This window comes from Anser anser, assembly GCF_964211835.1.
Source record: "Anser anser genome assembly, chromosome: 1".
Taxonomy (NCBI): domain Eukaryota; kingdom Metazoa; phylum Chordata; class Aves; order Anseriformes; family Anatidae; genus Anser; species Anser anser.
This window is the reverse complement of record NC_139720.1, coordinates 213,695,648-213,719,943: the sequence shown is the minus strand read 5'-3', so window position 1 is coordinate 213,719,943 and position 24,296 is coordinate 213,695,648. Positions and strand designations below refer to the sequence as shown.

The following is a 24,296-nucleotide window of genomic DNA, read 5'->3' as shown; positions in this document are numbered from 1 at the left end:
GGCTGGTTACTCGCCGTAGTTGTTGATCTCAACGTATGGCCTGTGTCTTTGCATCACGTTGAGGCACGAGCCCAGAGTTGCAGCTGTGCTCTGTGCAGCTTCGGAAATGTTGAGTTTGGGGATATTTACCGGATGGTTTTGGCTGTTTCAGGTGCGAGCAGCTCCACCGCCCCCTACGCAGCATCATCGCCGGACAACAGAGAAGATAGAGGACGTGGAAATCACTCTGGTGTAACGAGCGGACTAGTTGAGTAGTAGTGCTACAATCAAGGCCAAACGCGGTATTTGGTCAATCTCGTTTTTAGGCACCTTTGCATGATGAAGACTTTGAATAGAGCAAGAGATAGGGAGGATTTTCTGTGACAGTGACATGGTGGATTCCTTCCCACGGTCATGAATATTTTGTGCCTTTTTTTTTGTTTTGATTTCTAGACATCATTCTTCCTCTCTTAGCACAAACCAAGACGGGCCAAACAGCGAGCAGAGGATTGCCTTGGAGCAGGTTTCTCTCTTGGCTGAAGATGGTCAATTTTTATACGGAGGCCGAGGAAAGAGCCTCGTTCATGCAGCTTAGTCACAGCATACTTCTATCACGTGCATTAGTACAGTATATTACTGTTGCCATAGGAATGTGTTAAAGATCATCAATTCTTCAAGTAGCATTACTTGTCTGATTAGGTATTAATCAGATCTTGCGGAACGAGAAAGGGAACTGAAAAAATAAGTATAAGGAGAGGCTGGCTCCTCTTTACTCCCCTTGAGGAAGGAAGAAACAGGAAAATAATCTTATAGATAAGGAAAACCGATGCAGATCATATGGCGTTAATTACATTAATGCACACCTCTTCAATAATCAACAGTTAAACAGAACTAAATGTTCTTTGTATTAATATTTATGCAGTACATTTAGTAATAGAGTATCTAATATGGAGGTGCTGAATTAGTAGCAACATCTTGTTCCATAGCATAAACCAACCGGTAGGAAAGTAAGTGAGATTTTGTCTAGATCTGGAAATTGAGCTTCATTTTTTTTTCTTAGCAGATTTTTTTTTTTGGTTTTGTTTTCTTTTTTTATTTTTTTTAAAGTATTTGGGTCACTCTTATCCCAGTTATTGCCGTGTACTTTATTATCCAACATTAGCAATATATCTTTGTCATCAAATGATCTGGCTAGAGTTAGAAGTTACATTTAGAGTATTTACATGCATTATTTAGTTCTTGCATTGGATGGTCCTGTAGTGTTCTCCCACCTGAAGCCCGTTAACTAGCCAAAGCCAGAGCCAGGAAAGCCTCTGGTTTATTCCAAGCCTTCAGACCGCCTTCGTGGCCAAGAGGAGCACAACAGACCATGGTCGCAAATTACTCTTAGGCGACAGAGAGAGTAAAAGAATTTCAAAGCTAGGTTTAAATCAGAGATCTCTGGGAGGGAAGCTTTTTGTTGGTGGTTGGATGGAAAGGGAAGAGGGTGTTCGGAGCTGTAACATGAAGAGGAAAGGGGAAAACCAGGTGAAAGCGGGTTTTTCTTCAGATGTGATTCCTAGATTGCTCTCAGAATAGCAATACCCATCGGATCAAAGCTGAAAGGCATCACAAGGTTGTTGTTTTTGAGCTGTTATATGGGCTCTAGCAAACGCGCTCTTATGTGTTCATTTTTTTTTCTAAGCCAGTAAATCGTCTACCTTTAGTTTACTAACAAGGGCTATTTTTTGAGGCTGCATTTACAAAAATCATCTAACAAGATTTTATCATAAACTTTGCACATACTTGTAAATCCCAACCCAAGCTGGGTCTCTGAGACATTCGTATTTGCCAATCTCCTTTCCCAGTGGGATCTTTAACCAAGAGTGGGGCTGTTTGAAGAAAAAATTCATTGATCAGTTATGAAATCTGTGACTGTCCAATGAAGTCTTTTCCATATTTTTCATTCTTTTGCACCTCTTGTCCTGTTGATCTGTTCGAGGTCTTTTTATGTGTTTATCAAACTTGTTCTTAAGTTTAAAAAAAAAAAAAGTTTTTAAAAAGATTTAACTGTTTGCAAAAATTTTGAAAGCTTCACAATGCAGAAGAAAAGCAAGTTTTGCCATAATGTTCATGTTCAATTTCTTTGGCCAGTTTTTTCTGTGTCCTTCATACCTGGACTTTCAAAATTCAGAAAGTGTTATTTAAAGTCTCTTTAGTTGTATTTTAAAATATTTTCTGTAAGAGCTGCTAATTTTATTTAAAAAAAGAAAAAGTTGTAAAAATATGCCTCCTTTTTAACTATGATTTCTTCATACAGGGCATGTATTCGACGTATCATCATGTACAGCGTCAGTACACTGAAAGCATGGGTGCAAATGCTTTCTTTATATTGGCTGTAAAAAGTTTGTATTTATTATGTATAAAAAGTTGAATAATAAAAAAGTGGAACTAAATCCCTGGCGTTGCCTTGATACCAGATCCTGCGACGTTTGTGGCAAAATGTCCGTAGGAGATTTCCACAGGGGGAAGATCTGTGGCTGAGAGAGAGCCTGGCCTTTGGGGAGAAAATACAGAGGAGGGGTTCTGGGGTATCATTTCTATGGTTTATTATCCTTTTACACAGAAACTTGAAACTCCTGCTCAGAAAAACGCTTACGCACAAGCTTAAAACAATCTTTAACCATCGCTTTAAGGTGGTATTTATATGAGGAACAAAATCATTCCCCAAATGCAGAGCCGGTAACAAAGCTCCAGCTATCGAAATAATTGCTCAACGGCCTTTTTGCCGTTAGGATAATTGCATAGAGAAAGAGGGGGAAGGTGATTGATAATACCTCTTCAGTGCGATTGTCCTTTAATAGGCTTGATTTGCCTAATTGTGCGAGGAGTGTTTCCACTGCACCACGAACCAAGGCTCCCTTCGTGCTCTGGCTTTCCGTATTATTTTCTTCCCAGCTCAGCAGCCGCCCTCCTGCACCCGGCGCCTTGCTTTTGCTCTTTTTTCTTCCTCAAAGGTGAGTGCTTTTTGGCTAAGTCCTGCGTGAGGTCTGCGAGCTGCTTCGCTCCCCGTTTTGGCTCCCAGCTGTTTGGAGTCGCGGCTGTGCTCGGCGCTGCCTGAACAAAGCTCGGTGCAGCAGGGCTGCAGCGCCGTCGGCCTCTGGGCATTGCTGCGGTGTTCGGTCAGATCTTTAATCTTTCATTTCCACTCCTCACACAGAACTGTTACGCTGCCTTTCATCATTTTTTCCCTCAGCTCCCGCAGCCTCCTCCTTTGAGAAATCCTGTCTTCCCTTGCTTTTTATATCCATTCGCGGTGCTCCTCCAAATATTATTGTCCTGGCTGCTTTGTCCTTTTGTTCAGCATCTGGCTTGTTGCATCTCTCCTTTTCTTGCTGCTTCACACACCTCTTTTCATTGTCAGCATAGCTTATAAACGATGCTAATCCCCAAATCCGCCGACGATGCCACTTACCCTGCCATTTTTAACAGGCACCCTTCATGCCTCTACCTTTTCTCTCTTCCCCTTCCTTAAAGGCCGTGCTGTCATAACACAAGCGGAGCAGATAATGCCTGTTCGGCAGGTGTGCTGTGATTGCATCAGTCGTGCCATTAACGTGAGCGCTTCTTCTTGCCACGAAAAATCTCTTCACCCTGAAGTGCTTTCCAAAGCTCCTCTTGCTGCGCTTTGCCTGCAAGCGGGAGACAGCTGTGGCTTTAACAGCGCTCCTTTAGAGGCCAAAAGGGTGCCTGGTAAAAAGCAGAGGTTATATATGGCTACGCGTTTGGCTTGGGGTATTTAGAGAAGCAGCACGGGGAGCTTGGCCAGTGCGAAGACGGAAATTTTGGCCTCTGGGAGAGTCGGCAGCAGAACCGTGGCTGCATTCGGGACGGGGTTTCTTTCCTCTGGTGGCTCCACTCCTCGGATTTTAGGAAGGGACGAGACTGAGCCCAGCCACAGGTGAGGGGGTGATCTTACTGACCTGCAACGAATGGATTGTGCCGGGCTTGCCTTTTGTCTGTTCCACGGGAATGTTAAGAGAAACGCAGGCACAGGGCTGTATTCTCCTCCCCGTGCAGCATGAGCAGCTCGCACTCTTAATAAAAAGGAGAACAAAAACCCCATCCTCGTCTCCGAATTGAGGATCTTTTCCTTCTCTGCATGTAACTTTTTCAGAGGAGCAGCTGCTCTGCCACTTGCGCTTTTTTTCTGCTGGCTCTTCCAGCAAGGTGCCTGTAATTAATAACCTGCAGATCTCAGCACGGCCGAGGCCGAGCAGGAAACCTGCCTTAATCAGCCTTTCCTCGGGTTGGGCCTCCCAGGAAGCTCGGGGTCGGGGGGGAGCTGCTGATGCTGTGGCAACTTTCCCCACCTCTTCTCCGTTCGCGGATCTGCTGCCTGAATAAAAATTACGGGAGGGATGGGAGGAAGGGTGCTGCCCGCTTCTCCCCTGCCTCTGGAGGTGCCCGGGGAATATTGAGACCTGATTCGGGGCACAGGGGGAGGCCAGAGAAAGCGATAGAAAGAACGAACGAAAACTTACTGAAGTCGGGGCTGCAACAAATGAGGCAATAAAAAAAAAATGCAGCTGGGAAAATGCGGACGTGCTCAATGCACCAAGTAGTTCCCTGCTCAAGGCATGGCCCCGGGGGGGGTTGAGGAGCGCGGATCTGGTGGCAGGATCTCGGTAGCAAGCGCTCTGCATCGCAGAAGCACGGGTCACTGCGTCCAGAAACTGCGGTGCTGGGGCCAGGCCGGGGAAGGTGAGAAATCTCCGTTAGCAGAGCTGAAGTGGCACAGCCGGTGGGGCGAGGAGGGCGGGGGGGACGATGGTTTCACACCCATCTGGCCCTGCACGAGCCGAAGAAAAGCGCCGGCAGCCAGGAGCCAGGCTCTGCTTTGCCGTGCCGAAATGGGCTCCGCGTCCCAGGGGAGAGCTCAGCCCTTAAAATGCGGCTTGGGTTTGGTTTTGGCTGTAGCAGACCGTGGTTTAGTTTGTATCACACGCGGCAGGCCCGCTGGGAGATAAAATCAGGACTGGCAGAGTGAAGAGAGCATCCCCTGGTAAATTATTAAAACTATTTCTTGGATGCAGCCGTCGCCGGGTTTTCTGTCCGAGTACGTGACGCTGCTTTAATTGAAAGCCGATGAGATTGTCGTCTGGAAGAGGCCGACAGAATTGAGCGATTCGGTCTGCAGCATCTCTCGCTGTACCTCCCTCTGCATCCTCCCTGAAAAGAAGAGCTTTCAGATCAGCCGGAAAGCTTTTGGAAAGCAAGCGCTGCAGGCTTTCTGTCGTCTGTGCTTCCCAGAGTGCCGCTTCAGCTGCCCGGGGTCTCCTGGGAAGCTTCGTGGTCTTCGGCAGGCGTTCGGCTGCCCACTGCAATCTCCACTCATGGCAGGATCGAGGCTTCAGGGTGTGCCACGAGAAATGTCCACGAAAAAAATAATATTCTGCCACGGTCTTGTTTCTCTCCCCCCAGAAAATGTGGGAAAAGCTTACCTCGAGGAGTCCGGCTGCTTTGTGTGCTGGAAATGGGCTGGAAATGGCTTTTCAGGTGTGGTGCTGTCAGAGCAGCGCGCACGGGGAAGGAAAGGGGCCCAGGAGCCCCCGTCCCCCTCTCGTGACAACCGCCCTGCGCCTGCCCCCGCCACTTGGCAGCCTCAGCGAGGGCCGGGGGTTCACTGAGCTTCACAGAAGGCTTTTGGGTCGCCCAGCAGAGCGTGCTGCTGAGCTCGGGGCTCAGATTTGGCACGTGGAGAGCCAGGGCATCCTTACGGCGCTGGAAAACGCTCACACAACGCGTGGCTACGTCTGGACCTGCGGGATTTCTCCGCGGGAGGGTTTAGGATTTTACACCGCTTCCGAGTTTATGATGAGGTGGAAACAAAATTAACCAGATACCCAACAGAGGTTGGGTGGAGCGCCGTTAGCAGCACAGAGGGGGTCGTGGCCGTGGCACCAGTGAGACGTGCTGAGGGGAGCAGGGAGCCTGGCGCGATGCGGTGATCCCTCTCCCTGCCCTCATCTGTGCCTCCGGTGCCACCCGGACAAACCCAAGCTTTCTCTGGGCCTCTGCACCATTTGCAGACGAGATTTGTCTTTCACAAAGGTAAAGCCCTGCGCTATCGCGCTGCACGAAGTACCCTTCAGTTTGGAAGCCATTTTTCTTCCAGTCCTGAATTTTTTTTACCTTTTTTTTATGGAGTGGGTTTGGTTTAGATATTTCTTTTTTAATGCAAATTCAAGAACAATTGCTGTGAGGTGTGCTTCTGCTCTTACTTTTGTCTGCTGTAATTGCTTCTCCTTTTTTTCCATTGTTTGTTAAAAGACAAATGAATTTCCAGGTTCAGTTGCACTGGCAGTGCTGACGGCAGCTTTTTCAAACCCCGTAGCACAGCTCTTTTGCTTGGCTGAATCCTGCAGAGTGGGCCAAATCCAGCTTCACCTCCGTGTCACGGGCAAATTACTGCACTAATTAATTTCTCCAGGAGTGGGGCTTCCTTCCTGCCGGACATCGGGGAACGGCAGCGGGAGGGCACTGCAGGCACCACCACGCTCGGGTGCGAGGGTGTCAGGCGGGGATAGAAACCAGCAACAACCTCGGATTAATGCACGGAATACGCTTGCATGAGGAGATCTGAGAGGCTGATAATTTAAAAGTATGGTTACGAGGGTTTTTTTTAAATATTAATGTCGTGTGAATAAGAATATCCTGATTTCGGAGAAGCGAGGCGCGATCGGTCGCGGCGTGCGTTTTCCCGTTTGTGCACCCTTGGTTCGCTTCCATTGCTGTGGAGTGAGCAGAGAACCGGCATTTTCCTCCGAAAGGAGGTGACGGGAATTAGTGCAGGTCCTCGAAAAGGAGCAGCAAGGGCAGAGGAGTGACGAGGAGGGGACTGCGGCCAAAGAACACGCGGTTGCTGCGTGCGTTAGTGCCCACGGGACACGGCAAACTGGGCAGTGCTCGACCAGCCGGCGCGTTTGGGTGCCAGAAGAGACGGGCTCTGCAGAGGAAAGCTCCGGAAGGAGAACAGAGGGAAGCGGTGAGCTGCGTGGAAGCTTTGGCGAGGACCAAACCCCGCTGGGTTTTGTGCCCCGCTCACCTGGCAGTTGTCGCTGCGAGGTTTCATCCCCCTCCCGACCTGAGGCTGTCGAAGCCCTGAGCTGAGCACGCTGTGGAGCCTTGCGGGCTCCTGGGTTTCAGCCAAAGGCAGGTCAAGGGCAAGGAGCAGCCCCGCTACTGTCCGTCCGTCCCCTTCCAGCTGGAAGCCGTGGACGTCACCAGGGACAGGCTGCACGCAGAGCCAGGAAGCCCTCAGTGCCCACTTGGGTTCCCCCGCCAGCAGCGGGGCCTCCGCCCTCCCTGCCTCCCTCCCTGCCTCCTCTTTCGCCCGTGGCATCCGGGAGTCACTGCATCTGCCACCAGTTTTTCCAAAACTTGTATTTTCTCCCATAACTTCCACTGCAAATGTTCTCATTTCATTCCAAACATGAAACTGTAAACGTTTGGTTTTGCTGTGTCAGGCTCCTGAGCAGAAGTTCCCCGCTTTGAGCATCCCCCTGGTTTAGAGCCCGTGATTTAGAGCCCTGGTTTAGAGCCCGTGCAGACCCGAAGCAGAAGCCCTCAGCTCCACAGGGCACAGCCCCGGGAGCTGCAAGGCTGAAAGGTGAAAGGAGGGAGAGCTGAAGACGTCTGCGTGACGTTAGGGATTGCAGCAGGGGAGAGAGGCGGCTGCAGGTGCATCGATAAATCCACCGCTGTGATCTCCTTTAACCCAGCCCTTGCTTCAGGAATGGCTCGTGCTGGTCGGGTTTGGATTGCTGTCGGCTTTGCAGGTCCTGGTCTCCCCGAATCGTAAATCAGAGCTGCTCCCCTTGGCTGACGCGACCGTACCCAGGGCCCGCGCAGCGCAGAGCCATCGGGCGGCGCAAAGGCCGGGCGCCAGGCAGCTCTAACGCTGCAGGAAGGGAAAGAAGCGTCGCCACCGCTTCCCGGCCACAAATCATTGCTGGGGTCAGAGCAAATTGCTACCCAAGGACGCCGGCAGAGCGTGATTGTGCTCGGATAACAAGGGGGGGGGGGGGGGGTCTCCTGGTAATTCAGCTGGCAGAGCTGTTACGGGTAATAGCGGAGCACTGCGGCCGCTGCTTCTGAAATTACCCGGCCGGGCTAATCCGAGGACGAGGAGACGATTTATTGATTTGAAGTCCTGGCCAGACGTAGCTGGAGATAATTCTAGGATGTTAGGGGGTATTATTCCTACAGAAAGGCAGGCTTGGTAAACGCATTTCATTTATTTATTAGACCCTGCGAAACAGTCGTGCTGCATCGCAGCCTGAATGGTTTATTTAGCGATGCGAGTAGCTGCGATACCGAAAATGAGACCTTTCCGGATGGCAGGCATCTGATATTTTTGCTGAAACTGCTCATTTTCTAAAGCAAATAGCCCCTCGCAACTGCTGCCGCTGGTTTGAGCTCACTATTGAGAGCTATTTTTGAAAGATCAGGAGAAAAAAAAAAAAAAGGTGTTACGTCTTTGGCTCCGCTTTTGCATTCCGGTCAGGTGTCTTCTTGCTCTTCATGGGTCCCTTGCAAGCTGGCTTCCGAGGGCTCCGGTTAATGTCCTAGAAAATAACCTTGTGCGTAGACTCACTGCCGTTTTAGCGCTGGTTCTTGCGGGCGGAGGGGGTTCTCACCGAGCCGGCAGCCTGGCAGACCACGAGCTATGAAAACCAGATGAATTTGCTCTGAAGGACAGGCTCGGGCCCCGAGACTCAGCTGGCGGTGGGGCCTCGGGGAGCGTTTTGCCCCATTAACGCACGGGTTGTCCTCTCGGAGAGGCCATTAGGAGGAACCGCGGGATGGAGGCCGGCTGGTGCTGGGTCAGAAAGTGTCCCCTGAGGAGCTCCGGCGCTGCTTTCCCAGCAGTGATGCTGCTTCTTTGATACTTTCCTCATCTTTCTTCACTGTCAAAGTAGCTTTGCTTCCCGTAGCCAAGCCAGGGAGGCACCCTGTACCGCAGCCGGGCTGGGATGCACACCGCTCCTCTCTCATTCCCCAAGCAAGGCGAATCCTACAGCCTCCAAACCCCCAGCCTCGCAGAAATAACCCTAAATCTTTATCGTTCCGCAGCAGAACGGGTTTCAGATTCCCATCTGCGCGCCTGGTGCAGAGCCGAGGGCAGCAGTGACTGGAGGTGCTGCGTGTTTCTAGAGTTAAATCGCTTGCGTGCGGCCAACTAAACGTCACCCGGCCTCAGTGTCTGGGGTTTGATGGCCTCATTGTGCACAGGCCGTTGGTTCCGCTGGGGTTTTGTCCGGGGCTTTGTCACTCAGCTGTGAGAGCGTGGAAATAAGGAACGTGGCCAGCGAGGACCTCACGGACACGAGTGCAGCGTGGTGCTAATCCGCAGCCCCGGCCAGGTGGCTGCTGGGGAAGATGCTGGCTGCCTTTGGGTGCCTGCGGAGGGCTGTGGGTACAGGAGGGCACGATCCAGCAAAGCTCACAGAGTCCAAAAGATGATCCCGAACCGGTGTCCGAGCCCCGAAGCAGCACCGCTGAGTCCGCAGCGTTTGTCCGATCGTGGCTGCAGACAGGTTGTGTGAAGCCCGGTGGAGAAATCCTACAGATCCCGTGCTCCTCGCACAAGCAGCTCTGCAGAGCCGTGCCAGCTGCTTTGCTTTGCACTAAAAATGAGGAAAAAAGAGCCAGTTAAAGCACTCAGCACCTGGTTTGAGCAGTGGGACATAGGGCTCGGTGTGCACGTCGGCACGGACGCGCCGGTGCCGCACGCTGAGCCCAGCGTAGGGGCGAGCTCGTGATACCCCAAATGATGCAGCAGCAGCGTGGGATGCCAGCGATTCTCCCACTGGAGCCGGAGAAATTTTCCATGACCAGAAGCGAGGGTGGAGGGAGGTGTTTTTCAAGGGTATTTATAGACCCCCGTGCTCTTCTGCAGCGTTTCCCAAACTTTGGGTGAAGACCAAGCGATGAGGAGATGGGGGTTAGGCTGGTTAGGAAGAGGAGCAGGGCTCCTGGTTGGGAGGAAAAGGTGAGTAACAGGGGCTGAGCCGACAGCAACCAGTGGTGGGGGGCACGCGGGGAGGCGTGGGGAACAAAATCAGCTCGAAAAACACCAGAGCACTGGGTGAGGCGCCCGTGTCCTCCCCACTGAGCTGTGGTGGCTTTGTGCAGCACCCAGCGATCCCACCGCGACGTCTGCGCTTGTCCAGGAGACGCTGGGTGGCAGGAGGAGACGTCACCCTGCAGCCAGCCTCCGATGCAGTGCGGCCTCTCCATGAAGAAAGCCAAAAGCCACGCGGTGAGGTGGCAGAGAAGCAGAGGTCGTGGTTCAGAGGCTTCGTCCCGACGAGCTCACGAGAAACATGGAACAGAATTTGGGACCGGCCTTACCTTACATGATGACACCCGCAGCCACAAATCTTTGCAGAGCACAACAGGCAGGGGAAAGCAGCCTCCTCCTACCCGCCGCTTATTTTCCGGAGCTTGAAAGCTGATTAAGAACCACTTACTTAAGCGGATGGGTTTCAAATGATGCTGCCAGGGCAAGCTGCTCTCCTCCAGCCGCCCGTTAAAGTTTCAATTTACCTGCCTCGCACAGGGACGGGTGAAGCCGTAGGGCTGGGGTGTGAGCTGCTGGACTGACCTCTGTTAGCAGCCAGTCAGTTCATTAAATAGTAAAGAGCTGACCGATTCCCCGCTAAACAGCGCGCCGAGTGTCCTTCGTTCATTTCCTGTTTTTAAAGGAAGGATAAATTATTTACTACGGTGCTTGAAGCCCTTTACGTGAAGCAAAATCTTGTTTACCAGGGCAGATGCCCACAGGGAAGTGTCCGAACGATGGGCCTGCTCGTGGACAATTTCTCGGAGTTAATGGAGTCATTTTAAGGGGAGCAGGATGCTGAGCGGCCGGGCTGGTGGCTCCGACTTCTGCGCTTCGGTGACGGCTTCCCAGATCAAGCCCCTGAGAAGTTCTGGCGCAGAGCTTCTGCAGTTTGCAAATCAGTAATTTAGGGGGCGTCGATCTTCAAGCCTTGAAAGCTCTGGCCTCACGAGCGTGAGGTCTCCTCCTGGAGATGACACGCGCGTTTCCTGCCTGGAAACTCAGCGCCCTGTCCCCCGAGCCGCTGCTGCCAGGAGGTTTGCTGGACTCCGTCCCCCGTGCTCTCGCCAAGCGAAGAAAAAGCAAATCCTCCCGCGTGTGAAATGTTTACAAACCTCTCCTAAACGTGTCCCCGGCTCCTTCTCCTCCCGGTCCTCGCGGTCCTGCTCCATCTCGCCCTGCTCCGACGCCGTCCTCGGGCCGCTCGGTGCGGGAAGGGGTTTGCTGGAGCTGAGCTCATTGCTCCCCGGAGCCCGGCCAGCTCCCCGGGGCAGGACACGTTCCTCGGGAACTTCTCCAGGGCTGTCGGGAGTCCTCGGCGAGGGGATTTATACCAGACACGGCAATTCAGCTCGAACGGTAGCAGCTGCTCCGGCTGCAGCAATAAACCATAATACTCTGGCTCTTGCAGTGAAACTCCCATCTGAGCCGGGCTTTACAAATGCTTTACAACCGCTGCTTGCAATCCGTCATATCTCGACTTGAATTACTTTCCAGGCCCGCTCTCCACTCACTTAACGTGAACTATCTCGTCTTGCCCATCTCCGGCCCGGGTTTCATTTTCCACGGCCGCTTGTTGGGAAAATTCATTAACCCTGCAGGTGTGCCTGATGAAATTGCTGGCCGTGGGGCCGCTCAGTTGGGCGGTTTTCTCTTCCGGACCTCCAGGTTCCCGCGCAAAAAGGCGGTGGGACGTAGGTTTAACGCGGAGCGCTGACCTTGGGCTTGCTCCTCCTCCTCTCGCGAAGGTGATGGCTTGTTCCAGCAGCAACAGCAGCAATCCGATTTCCTTCCGCTGAGGGCAGCTCGGGCCGTGCAGAGGCTGTCCTGGTCCTCCGCAGCTCCTCTTTGCCATTCCTGCGGGCACGTAGGTGGCTGGGCTCTGGTCCCACGTCACGGGTCCAGGGGTTTTTATCCTGCAAGGGGTTGTAGCACCCAGCCCAAGCGGGGGCAGCCAGCCCGTCCATCACCTTGCTCCGGATTTATGCCCAGACAGACCCCCCCCGAGCAGCCACCCTTTCCCACAGCAGCAGCTCCAGCCCCTGCCTGCAAGAAGAAACACTCACCTGCTGTGGAAGGGGGGATTTTTAGGGGCAGGATTGCCATCGCTCCATCACCCCAAAAAGCTTTAGGGGGAAGGAGGTGCGTCCTCAGGGCCAGAGCTCGGAAGAATCCCTACTGAGGACCTGCTCTTGAGGGGGTGCTTTGGGGATCTGCCAGGGATGGGGTCAAAGTTTTGGCTGAGAGTGTTGAAATCCCGCCCCCCCCCGTAGCGTGGCCCCAAGGACTAGGTCAGGGTTTGTTTTTGCAGGGAGAGAAACCAGAAGGAACAAACTCCTGTGGGGGGAGGTTTCTGAGCCCCTCGGGCATTTCCAAGAGAGGGGACGGGGTCCGCACCATCCTGGCTGGTGAAACCTGCTCATGCTGGGGGTCCTGCATCATCTCCCCGTGATGGGGGCATTATTTTGCCACGGGAAAGCAGCAGCAGCAGGAATCGTGGCCTTTTCCAAGCAGGACGTTCGCTCCCAATGCTGCCTTTTGCCGACGCCCAGGGAAAGCACGGGGGCTCCCAAAATCCCACGTGCCCGCGAGCTGGGAAAGTCGCCGTCTGCCCCGGCCCCTTCGCTGCGACGCCGCTGCCAGCCCCTCGTGGATGCTCTGAACGGGAGCCAGGTTCCTGGGGAGAAAACGAAGGGACAAGCGGTTTAATTGAGCCCCCTCAATGGCCCGGGGCTGCCATAAACCATGTCGCTGTCTGGGCGATGAAAGGAGCAGGGGGGAGGCAGGACAGCTCCCGAGTCCCGAACCTGCTCCGGGATGGCTTCCCCGCGGCGAGGAGACCTGCTGCTCACCCCCAGCTCCCGTAAGGGGCCCCCGTCGGGGACGCTGGTGCCACCAACGTGACATCCAGGGGGGTTTAATATCCCTCCCGTGAATCCCCCTGCGTTCGTTTCTGCCCCCGGCTGGGGCAGGGGATGCGTTTTGCAAAGCACACGAGGAGCCGGAGGCGCTGAGGGGCTGCACAGGGGTTGTCACTGGGGCAGGGGGAGGCTGAGGATGCCCCTTCTGCACCCATCCTGTGCCTGGAGGCCAGGCAGAGGGTCCTGAGCGTCGCTGGGGGCAACCCACGGGGCTAATCCCGGGCAGCCGAGCGAGGCCAGGCTGTGCTTGTCGCAGAGCTGGCATCTCCCGAGCCCTCCCGACCTCCTCTTTAAGTCAGGGGAGCCCCGATGGACGCTCCGGGGATCTTGCCCTCTGGCTGCCTCAGCCCCGTGGCTTTCCCCATCCGGATGGACCTCGGGGACAAAGGGAGCTCAGCTCCTTTCCCTGCGGCGAGGCAGCCCCTGCCCTCTCGTGGCTGGCTCTGAGCAGCAGCAGCAGCAGGGAAATGCCCTCAAGGGCGGCCATCCCTTTCCCTGCTCTCCCTCTGTACCCCAAAAACCTAAGCATCGGCCAGGTTTTAGGGTCAGTCCTGGCTCCTCAGCAGAGCAAAGCAACCTACGGGGCTCGCCTGGGAGCCGCGTTCCCCGGCTCGGGCCGTGGCTGGGGCAGGACGGAGCCGAGGGAGGAATCCCATGCTGCTATTTGTGGAAGGGACTGAAACCTTCCCGGCTGCGAAGGCCGAGGCTCGGAGCCCCGCTGGCTTAGCGAGGCCACGTCTGGGGGAGAGGGGACATTCCCTCGCTGCCTGACACCCCCCGAGCTCCGCTTGGCGATGCTGACCCCGAAATGCTGACACGACACATAGTTTCTCCTTAATAGGGCATGGAAAAGGCGACGCACGTCAGGGCCAGGCTTTTTTGCGAACGCCGTGCCTTCCCCTTCGCTTTGTAGGATCCAGAAATACATTGGCTCGGCTCCTCCTGGGTGAACTCGGCCTAAAAGAAAGATCTCGGACAGATATTTCCTGTTCTGAAGTCAGGTGGTGGAAAGCAGCAAGCAGTGGGTTTTGTTTAGGTTAGGAGAGTCCTAAAAACTGATTCGAGAGCCTGGTTATTAGGGATTTAGGCTCAGATCCCTGCACAGGGATGTCCTCAGCTCCTGGCCGCCCTACAAAGCCAGCGCTGGGTGGTCTGGTGTTACCTTGGGGCGAGGACCTCAAGCACAGATGTCCTCCCAGTTTGGCATGGCGTTATCATGGCCAGTGCTGGGAGCATGGGTTCCCCAAATGCTGCTCCAACCCTGACCCAAACCCTTTGTGTTCTTTGGAGCAGGGCTGCCTGGTCCCAGCACCCTGCCGCAATTTGCTGCCCTCTCCTCCACGCTCACACGCCGCGCATGGAGCAAGGCTGGAGGAGGGAAACGAGCAGGGCTTTAAATAACCTCCCCCCAGAAGATGTGTGTGTTTGTGTTGGATCGTTTCTGCAAGCTGTTCGCAGCCCGGCCTACAGAAACAGTGGGACAAGCCTGGGAGGAGGGAGGAAGGGGCAAGGCAGGGTGAGGGGGGCAAGAGAAGAGGTCATATAAAACTCTTTGCTGCCAGGGAAAATGCAGTACTGCCTCTGCACTGGAAGAGAAAAAGGAATGCCTTCCTGAGAGCGGGGACTTCTCCCACTCATGTCTCAGCAATAGGCTAGGGAAAGCTCGAGCACTCACTCACTCTTGTTGGTCAGCCCCGTGATCCATCCAGCTGGATAAGGGATGTTGGAGGCACGTCCCAACCTCGTGTCTTAAGTGTCTCCTAAGGTGACTCTTACCTCCTCTAAATTTCTCTTCTTTTCTTACCTCCTCTAAATCACGAGCTGGCTTTGTCTCACTGCGTTCAGGGATGCAGACGGAAAGCAGCACCAGGAGCTGACACCATGCCTAAGCAGGTATTTCTGTCCATTTTACATCGGCCCAGTCCAAGCCCCGGGCCCCCAGTGCTCCCAGTTCTATCCCTGTTTGACCTGGCTCCAGCCTCAGTCCCTAGTGGGGAGATCAGGAGGAGATGGACGGAGTTTGACTCTGAATTTTGGGCAAGAGGAACTCCCTGTTGAGAACAACGCTGCTGGAACCCATGGAGAGTGTAACTGGCACTTGAGGAGCATGGAGACGAAGGGAGAGAGGAGGATGGGGCAGCACTGGGGTCGGCGTGGTGTTTTTGGAGCCTGAGAGTGAGGATGAAGAGTGGGAGCAGAGGGAAATGGGCACTGCTGGAGCAGGAAAGGAGGAATGGTGGGGAGGGATATCGTGTCCTGCTGTTTTTCCTTTCAATTCAGAGGGGTCGTAGCCCTATGCAGAGACTGGGGAGAGGCCAAAGGGTGGAGGGTCTGTGAAAGCCAAGCTTGGACGAGCCCAGAGAGAGGTGCAGGGGCTGGCTGAGAGCAGGACGTGACGGCCGGGCACACAGGGAGTGAGAGGAAAACACGTTTGGCACCAGCAGACACAAGTCTCTCACCAGCATCTGTCCTGGCGAAGAGGGCGGTGGGTCCTGGCATCACCCGGCTTCTCTGGACAGGCTCCATCTCGCCGCTGTCTCCGCCATCCCTCAGATCCTGGACAAATGAATCCCTTGGGAAGAAGAGAGGAGGGAGGTGAGGAGGCACACACGAAGCTTTTCCCACCCTGGAAACCGTCTCCACTGACATCTAGTGGCAAACCAGTCCTTTTTTTTCCCTGGCACAGAGGAGAGCTGGCTCCTCCGGGCACTGCTGCCAACCCTCTGGTCCCCACTGGTGGTTCTGGGTGGTTCCGAGCAGGCTGAAAACAGGGGCAGTGCAGGAGGTGGCTGCAGGACAGACCTTTTTTTTTTTTAAAATTTAAAACCACTACCCCTTTTCCTGTCACTATTCTCCCTCACAAAGAGTCTCTCCCCATGAGAGAAGCCATGCTGGCTCAGACGAAACCTAGTTCAGCGTTTCCGTCTGCAGCCAAAAGCCCAGGGAAACCTGAAAATACAACAAATCTGCTTGCAGCAAGCACCCACCTCCCACTGCCTTCATCTGTTCTTTGTGGGAGGACCGTGATCTTGACGTCTGTGTGGGTTGGTGGATCTCGAACACATTTTTATCTTTCCAGCCTGCACAGGTTACTGCAGACAGAGGTGGTCCCAGACCTGTCAACACCCCTCTCCTCTACCCCTCTGAGATGGAGATCCAGATGGCACAATGCAGGTGGACCACAGACTTATTTACAGAACCACGAAATGATGCTATCCCATTTCTTCTTCCTTTCTTGATATATATATATGTATTTTTTTTTTTTTGGCACAGAGGCCCTGCAGCAGCCACACAAGGCCCTCTCTGTACAACCAGAGCTGCGCAGTGCCCCTGCCCTCACCCGTGGCTGCTCAGTTTTTGTAAAATCTCTAGTGAGGCTTTCCAAAAGAAGCCTTACGGAAAGCCAAGCAGCTTTTTTCAACCTTTTTCACTATTATCCCCAAATCTTCTGGTTCCATTCTGTGAGGTTTGCAAGGCAGGACTTCCATTTTCTGACTCTTCCCAAACAGTCCGTATTTACCCACAAGTTTGTGGATATTTTCATTTATTAGTTCTCCCCATTATTATTTTCTAATTTACACAGCACATCCAAAAGCCTGTGATCCCCTAAAATGTTAACAAAATGTCCAATTTCCCCATCTTTGGCCACCATGGAAGTTTTATGCAAGAAATCCCGTCCTGTTGTTATTCACGTAACACAGTGCCCAGACTGCAGGGGTGATGACATGTCAAAAGAGGAAAAAAGAGGTGATGATGTCAAAAAAGGTAAAAAAAAACACCTCAGAAGACCTGTCCTGCAACTACATTTGTCATGTTTATTGTCATTTGGCTTGAGCGAGGCGGAGGGATCACAGCCCTCCCTCGAGATGCTGCACAAACACAGCAGAAAAGACCTACCATAGCTCAAAATTTACAGTTAACCATAATCTCTGTTTATAGGTAACTGTAAATAGTTAATAGCTATTGTTAAATTTTACTTAAAGTAAGGGATAACAGTTTGGCACTCTCGAGCTGCCAAGACTCCTGAGGTTTCCCTGCAAATAGTAGAAAAGCTCGCCTGTGCTTTTCACACGTTTTTCCTGAGGGGCGTTTCCTTCATTTGTGACTGACTAAAAATAGGAAGAAAGGTAAAAAACGAAACAAAACGCGGTGAGAGCGGGGCTGGCGCCCTCCCGTCAGCGCCGCTCCCCTCATGGCGACAGGGATGGCATCCATGAGGGGACGGCCTCTGTAACCGCCCCCAGGCCGCAGTTCGGGGTGAATTATCCTTCTGTCAGCGCCTGGGCCCTTTCACATCGGGTTTCCAGCCATTTTAACGCCGACTGAGGGCGCTCGCAGCCGCTTGGGAAGGCGGAAAAACGCTCTGACAGAGGGAGGGTTAAACCTCGCCAACATGGCGGCGCCGGGAAAAACTACATTTCCCATCGTCCCCCGCCGTCAGCCCCACGTGACCGCGGCAGGCCAATGGGGAGCGGCGGAAGGCAGATATAGCCCTCCCAGGAGGGGCCGCTCCCTCTTTTCCGCCGGGCGGCGCGGCTCAAGATGGCGGTGCAGATCTCCAAGAAGCGCAAGGTGAGGGGGGGCTTCTCGCGTCGCCGCGGCCTCAGGGCGCTTCCATATCGGCGGGGCCGCGCTGAGGGAGGTCTCGGGCTTCGTCGTCGGCGGGGGATGGCGGCGGATAGGGGGGGATGGCGGCGGATGGGGGCGGATGGCGGCGGATGCGGCGCGGAGGCCCGGTGGGGAAGATGGCGGCGGGAGGCTGGCGGGGTGCTGAGCGGAGGGAGGGGAGCTGTGCCTGGGAACCTCAGGGCAGAGGGTTTTATTCCTTCTTATTTCTGTGTGAGGAGAGGAGCTGCTGGGCTGCAGGCCGGTTCAGGCATGAATTTGGCCCAGGCTTAAACTGGGAAAACCCTGATTTTTAAGTTGAGTGCTTGACCAGAGGTTGACTTGGCCCCTTTGTTTTGTAGTTTGTCGCTGATGGCATCTTCAAAGCTGAGCTGAACGAGTTTCTGACTCGCGAACTGGCTGAAGATGGCTACTCTGGAGTAGAAGTCCGGGTCACTCCAACCAGGACTGAGATTATCATACTTGCCACCAGGTAACTGACACGCTGCTCTTGGGTCGTGGAGGCTGTGCCAGGCTGTAAGTGGTGCTGCTGAAACTTCAAACGATAACGTTATTCGGGAAAGACATTCGGGAAAGAAATTCTGAAATGACACTCAGTGGTACAGCACCATTACAACCCCTGCTAGTCAAGGATGAGGACATTACAACCCCTACTAGTCGAGGTTGGATGAGGTTAGATGCTCTCTGGAAGCTCTCTGGGACGGTTGCGGGCTCTCACATGGGGACACTTTCTCAGTTATACTTTGCTGTTTTGTGTGTTTGCTTTCTCGGCTATACCTCACTGTTTTGTGTGTTTGTTTTTTATCCATTACAGGACCCAGAATGTCCTGGGTGAGAAGGGGCGCCGCATCCGGGAGTTGACAGCTGTCGTGCAGAAGAGGTTTGGCTTTCCTGAGGGAAGCGTTGAGGTAAAACTGCCTCAGTTAAACCAGTAGTAAGTGGGCTGTTCACTTAGCTGTGTGCACTTTCTGTGTGGTTTCAGCTGAAAGTTTGTTTGGAGATATCGTGGGGCGCGTTTTACCTGTTCTCACAAAATGCTGTTGCCCTGAAAGGAGAAGATGGTTGGCTCTTGGTGGTATTTTGAGTGCTGTCAGTTTGGCTGGTTTTCGCTGCTTTCCCAATATCTGAGAAGCAGATTGCTATAAATGTCCATGGCAGGGGGTTGGAACTAGATGGTCTTTAAGGTCCCTTCCAACCCAAACTATTCAATGATTCTGTTTTGTAGAGGATGTTGCTGTACCAATACTGAGGTGAGCAACGAGTCTAGCAGCGTAATTTTTATTTGTACGTTACCGTTACCCTTAAAAAGTGCTTTGTTACAGAATGAGCTCTGAGATAGTGTGTGGTAACTGTAATGAATTAGATAGTAAAGTGACACGGCAGTAATCTCTTGGTGTCTTTTTAATGGTTGAAATCTGGTGTCCTCACTAGTACTTTCCTCTAAAAAATTGTGGGGGAGGCTGGGGGGTGGAAAGTTGTGGTCTGGGGTGCTGCTCACATTTATGCCTGCTCAGCCAGTGCTGCTGCATCACATTATACGGTGAAGGTTGCTGATTATCTCCAGTAAATGTATGAACTTAATGACACCAATCCTCAGAGTACATCATGAGTTGTTGGCTCTATGAATATTGTGTACGTGATTTTTGAATGTCTCCTGATGTTGGCTCTTGGAGATGTCAGAGTAAACGCACCTTGCTCTCCTAGCTCGCTAGTTAGGTTTGGTTTTTTTTTCTGTTTTGGTTAAAGTCCTCTGTTTTATCCTTGGGATGCTGTGTTTGAGCTGGCGGCTTCAGCAGACTTACCTTGTGCGTTGTAAAAACTGCAGGCCTAGTTTCTGAGGCTGTCTGGATACCTCTCTCTGTTGGTACTGAGTGTTTTGGGGCTCTTTGGAAGCAGCAGCTCTTGAAAACTGCAGCAGACGTGTTTTAATAGTGGAGTGTTAATGGGGTCCTCAGCTCCGCCAGGAGCCGGGTGCTAAGGGAGGGTTAACTGAACGGGGTGTAAGGGATGGGACATGGAGCAGTATGAAGCTCCTGCCTTCTGTTAAATGAAAAGCATCTGGAAATAAAGCCATTGCTGAGTTTACTAATCACATTTATTTTTTTTTTGTAGCTCTATGCCGAGAAGGTGGCCACGAGAGGTCTGTGTGCGATCGCTCAGGCAGAGTCCCTGCGGTACAAGCTTCTGGGAGGCTTAGCGGTGCGTCGGTGAGTAGAGCAAATCGAAGGCAGTGCAGGCTTCAAGCACCATTTCAAAAGAACCCCTCATCACCTCTAGTTTGAAAATTCAACCTGGTCATGCTGTACGCGGAGAGGGCAGTTTGGAGTTCTGATTTCTGCTGTGTACAGCTTTTTGTGTAGTGCACGGTTACTTTTTGTAGTAATTGCTACATACTGGATTTCAAAAGTAAATGCTGAAGTCCACAGCAGATGAGATTAAGAGTCGGGTGACTGGTGTGCATAAAGCTTGCATTTCTTTCTTTGCGATTAAATGGTTGAAAACACAATTTGAAGCCTTCTGGCTGAGGTGACGAGGTGACGGTGGCCCTGCTTCTCAGATCCCTTCGGTGATGATAAGATGACGAGTCAGAAGCGGGTGGCTCCTGCTGAGTGGTGCCCCTGCGGCGTCACGTTCTGTGGTGCTGCGGGTGGCTCTTCAGCAGGAGCATCCTGTCCTCATTGAACGATTTTGAGGCATTTGTCTGAGAAGGGACGGGGGCTGGCCCCTGACGTAATCCATTGTCCACCTTCAGCTACGGAGCTGCTTTCGGCTCTCAGAACGTGCGCTCGTCGCTGTGCCCACAACTTCCCAAGGCCCGTAACTGAAGCTGGTGTCAAATGGCGCCGGGGGGCCGCGCGGATTTGGCTGAGATGCCCTCAGTCAGCGGGACTAACCCAGAGCTCGTTCTGCTCTCTGCCTGCAGAGCCTGCTACGGTGTCCTCCGCTTCATCATGGAGAGCGGCGCCAAGGGCTGCGAGGTGGTCGTGTCGGGCAAGCTCAGAGGTCAGCGCGCCAAGTCCATGAAGTTCGTGGACGGCTTGATGATCCACAGCGGGGACCCCGTCAATTACTACGTCGACACAGCCGTGCGTCACGTCCTTCTCCGGCAGGGTGAGTGGCCGGGGTGCGGATCCCTTTTCGGCTCCGGTGGTTTCTGTTCCAAGTGCTTTGGAGCCAGAAGATCTCAGCTGCAGGTAATTCCGTGCCTGCAGGTCGGAGGTTTTCCTCAGCTGTGAGGTGGCTGCACGGTTTTGATGCGCCGCTGACCTTGCAGAGTGTTTCTGTTGTGCTGCCCCTGGGAATTGTAACTCAAGGGAGATGGAGAAGCGTCCTTTAGCAGACAACGGGACTTCCTGTGGTCGTTTTTAGTCTTCTGCCTTTGGTAGTAGTGGGGATTGAATGTTGCCAGTTGATAGTGTGATTTTCCAGACACTGATTTGTGTCTTAAGGCTTCTGAGGCTGGTAGCAAAACACCTTACAAATGGAGAAGCGCTTCCTGACTGTGTTCAAAAGCTGTTCACAGTTGGATTCTGGCTCTCCTGGCTCCTGGGAGAAGTCAGGCAAAATTTGGGTGCTTACAAGGCCCACAGAAAAGCAAACATTGCTGACAGTTTTCCCCTGTAGCTGTGCTGTTTCAGGTCTTCCCAGCTAAACCAGCCAAGCTTGCTCACCCTGCTCCTTCCCCTTGGTAAAAGTGACTTCTGCATCTTAATCGGCTTCGGGTTACTTAATTGCAGAGCATCCGCTGTAGGAATGCCAGCACAAAGTCACTCGGTCTTCCCTTCGGTGACGATACGATGACGAGTCAGACGGTGGTGTCCTCGCATCAGCGTGGCCTGCTCAGTGCCACGTTCTGTGGTGCTGTGCCGAGGCCGCCTTGGGCAGGACGTCCTGCGCTCTGGATGATTTAGAGGCATTTGTCTGAGAAGGGATAGAAGAAAAACAAGGCAGCTGGCTAGGGAACCGAGCTGAGTTATCCCAGGAAAAATGGTTTCGCATCAGGGTGAGCGTGACGTAAGGGTAGAGGTTCCGTTGTAGTCATCCTGAGCTGCGAAGTGCATGAACAAATAGACTGATTTAGATCTACAGTAACTAGATTTTTAAGCTCTATCCCTTTTGTCTTAATTAGTTGCCACCTATTCGGTGTCGTCAGGAGACGGTTTTGATGCAGGGAGCATTTATTAATTCTTCAGGGAGAATTTTATTTTGTAGCCTTGGGGCTTGTCACTGCTGACGGTGCACTTGGCATCTCGCGTTGGATGAGCGCGTCTCTATCCTTCTTTTGCAGGTGTGTTGGGAATCAAAGTAAAGATTATGTTGCCTTGGGACCCAAGTGGAAAGATTGGCCCCAAAAAGCCTCTGCCGGATCATGTCAGCATCGTGGAACCCAAAGAAGAGATCTTGCCCACCACTCCCATTTCAGAGCAGAAAGGTGGCAAACCGGAACAGCCAGCCATGCCTCAGCCGGTTCCCACTGCCTGAGAGGTAAGAGCCTGCGAGCAGCGGGACCCGGCTGGGTGAGGGTACCCGTGGGAGAGGTGTCGTGACACCAGGAAGGCTGTCAGGTGCCTGGGGTGCGGAGAAGAAAAGCGGGAGCGAGCTGTTCTCCTCCTTCAGACGGCTTCGCGCTGTTCCGGGGGCAGCCGTCAGCTGCGGTGGGTGTTTTGGGGACCGCTGTCCTGGCTGCGGTGGGTTAGTGGCGTGCTGCGCAGCACCTGAGCTTGCCCTTCGGTGAGGATGTGATGACGAGTCTGAAAGGGAACGTCCGAGTGCCCTGCTTCGTGCTGTGTTCTGCAGCACGAGATCTGGGACCTTGGGCTGGGATTTGAGTGACCTAGAGGCATTTGTCTGAGAAGGGCTCCGTGCCTGAGCTTTTTTCCACACCACTTAGCCCATCTGCCAGCACGCAGCCGACCCCACAGGGTATCTGTTCCTCTAGCAGTACCCATTTGAAGTCTGGCTCTTAAAAGCCAGTATGTTGAACGTGATTTGTAGGCTGGTTTCACGAGTAAAAGATCCAGGTTTGAACTCCTGTCTCTAAATGAGTATTTTTGGGTAGGAGAATGGCAATGGAAAATGGTCTGCTATCATCTCACTCAGTATCTTTTTTTTTTTTCCCTTACAGGGTTTGCAGCATCTGCAACCAGAAGCTTGACTGTCCTGAAAACATCTCTTAATAAAATCACAAAAGACAGTGTTTGTGGAGGTGCTTTTTTTTGCAAGGTGTATTCAGAGAAAGCCTCGCTCCCATCCCTGGTGTGGAAGGAATTCCTTCGCGTTTCTTCTAGCCTGTGTTGCCTTTTGGAGTGAACTTACTTAACCCGATCTAAACGGAGAGGGGACAAAATGCTGATTTCTAGATAGAGACGGAGCAGCAGTCTGGTATTTAGGGCGTCATGAATATCTCCAAAACCTGGAGTCGTGGCAAATCTTTAATTACATACCAGTCTTTCTCCGAGGTTTCCAGAAGGGGGAGCTTTTTTAGTGACGTCCAGAGCCGTTGTGATCTTTCAGGCTTCAGCTGAAGTATTTCTGTATTTTTTACTAAATGCTTTTTTCACCTCTGTACTTCCATTTTTCTTGTCTCTGTAAGACCTTCCTTCACTGTGGGGCTTTCAGGACTACAGAGAAGACTGTTACAGCTCCTGTTAGGGAGAGGTAACGTCACTTGGTGGCGATACGGGGTGAGAGGACCTCCTGGGCAGACATTCACACATTACTTGGAGAAAAAAAGTACACGTATGTGTGTATGTAGATCTCAAACCTTCTGTCCTAAGTATTTAGATGCAAATACATTTAAAGGGTTGAGAAAATCTTGTCTTCTTTTGAGACTTGAACAGACAGTGTATTAATTTGTTGCTGTGTTACGAACTGGCTTTAGCGAGGAGCTGTAGTGTTGCGTAGGTAGATCCTGAAGCTGATAATGAGGTTACAAGGCTACTTTTTTTTTCCTTGGGAGTAGCTTTTACATCCAATTTTCCATTTTCTGGAGGCTCCTCTGCAAGAACTATGTAGGCAGCCTCTGAACAGGAATTTCAAACTGACAGCGTCAGCAGCTGGTCTGGCAGTGGATGTGTGAGCCTCAGCCTTCCCGTTCCTGGCTCTGGCAGGGCTTCTGGAAAGCTGGTCTGGCAGGGAGCTGGCTGGGATGCTGCTTAGGTCTGTCAGAAACAGACGTGTCTTCTCAGAGCGTCACGGAATGAGTCTGATTTTCAGGTTTCTGTGCACATCTTCCGGTGGAAAGCTTTAAAAACCAGAAGTTCTAGCATGTTGCGTGTTAGAATGATATCAAAAGCGATCAGTATGTGTGATTTTCTTCATTCAAATTTGAAATTGGAGTTTGGAAAAGAAGAAAAAGAAAAAAGACCAGCTTTGTCACTTCGTAGGAGCAGGAGTGTGTGAAAGAGGTGATCCTTCCCCTCTGCTCAGCGCTGGGCGGGTGCCGGAGCCCTGGCACAGGCTGCCCAGAGAGGGGCTGGGGGCTCCTCCTTGGGGATCTCCAGCAGCCGCCGGGACGTGGGGCTGGGCCCCCTGCTCGGGGTGGCCCTGCTGGAGCAGGATGCGAGCACCAGATGACCTCCAGGGTTCCCTGCCAGCTTCAAAACGTTCTGGGATTCTCTGAAAGCTGCAAGACCTGAAGCAACAGAAGGGCGATGCACAGT

At 52.7% G+C, this 24,296-nt stretch overlaps 2 protein-coding genes and 1 long non-coding RNA gene across 7 annotated transcripts in view; 2 read left to right on the top strand and 1 right to left on the bottom strand.

The window, feature by feature from the left end:
- Positions 1-2,414, top strand: part of FCHSD2 (FCH and double SH3 domains 2) — a 149,088-nt gene extending 146,674 nt beyond the window's left edge. For all 5 annotated transcript variants that reach the window (XM_083834288.1, XM_083834289.1, XM_083834290.1 and 2 more), the window contains one exon: positions 152-2,414. In XM_083834288.1, coding sequence (XP_083690414.1) covers positions 152-235 — 84 coding nt within the window. In that variant the 3' untranslated portion in view covers positions 236-2,414. The remainder of the gene's footprint in view (positions 1-151) is intronic.
- Positions 995-15,460, bottom strand: LOC310898805. The gene is made up of 2 exons (XR_014583726.1): positions 10,378-15,460; positions 995-9,650 (listed from the first exon to the last, which is right to left on the bottom strand). It is a non-coding gene; the product is annotated as an uncharacterized lncRNA (long non-coding RNA).
- A 1,982-nt stretch (positions 15,461-17,442) lies between these two features.
- Positions 17,443-22,828, top strand: RPS3 (ribosomal protein S3). The gene is made up of 7 exons (XM_083834265.1): positions 17,443-17,580; positions 17,976-18,106; positions 18,449-18,542; positions 19,747-19,841; positions 20,558-20,745; positions 21,923-22,119; positions 22,760-22,828. The coding sequence occupies exons 1-6, from the start codon at positions 17,551-17,553 to the stop codon at positions 22,114-22,116; spliced, it is 732 nt and encodes a 243-aa protein (XP_083690391.1). The 5' UTR covers positions 17,443-17,550; the 3' UTR covers positions 22,117-22,119; positions 22,760-22,828.
- The last annotated feature ends 1,468 nt before the right edge of the window (positions 22,829-24,296 follow it).

Excerpts from the sequence above, each read along its gene's own strand:
- RPS3 (XM_083834265.1), top strand. The coding sequence starts at position 17,551 with ATGGCGGTGCAGATCTCCAAGAAGCGCAAG. Across the intron at positions 18,543-19,746 it reads TTCCTGAGGGAAGCGTTGAG|CTCTATGCCGAGAAGGTGGC; the intron begins GTAAAACTGCCT and ends TTTTTTTTGTAG. Across the intron at positions 19,842-20,557 it reads GGAGGCTTAGCGGTGCGTCG|AGCCTGCTACGGTGTCCTCC; the intron begins GTGAGTAGAGCA and ends CTCTGCCTGCAG.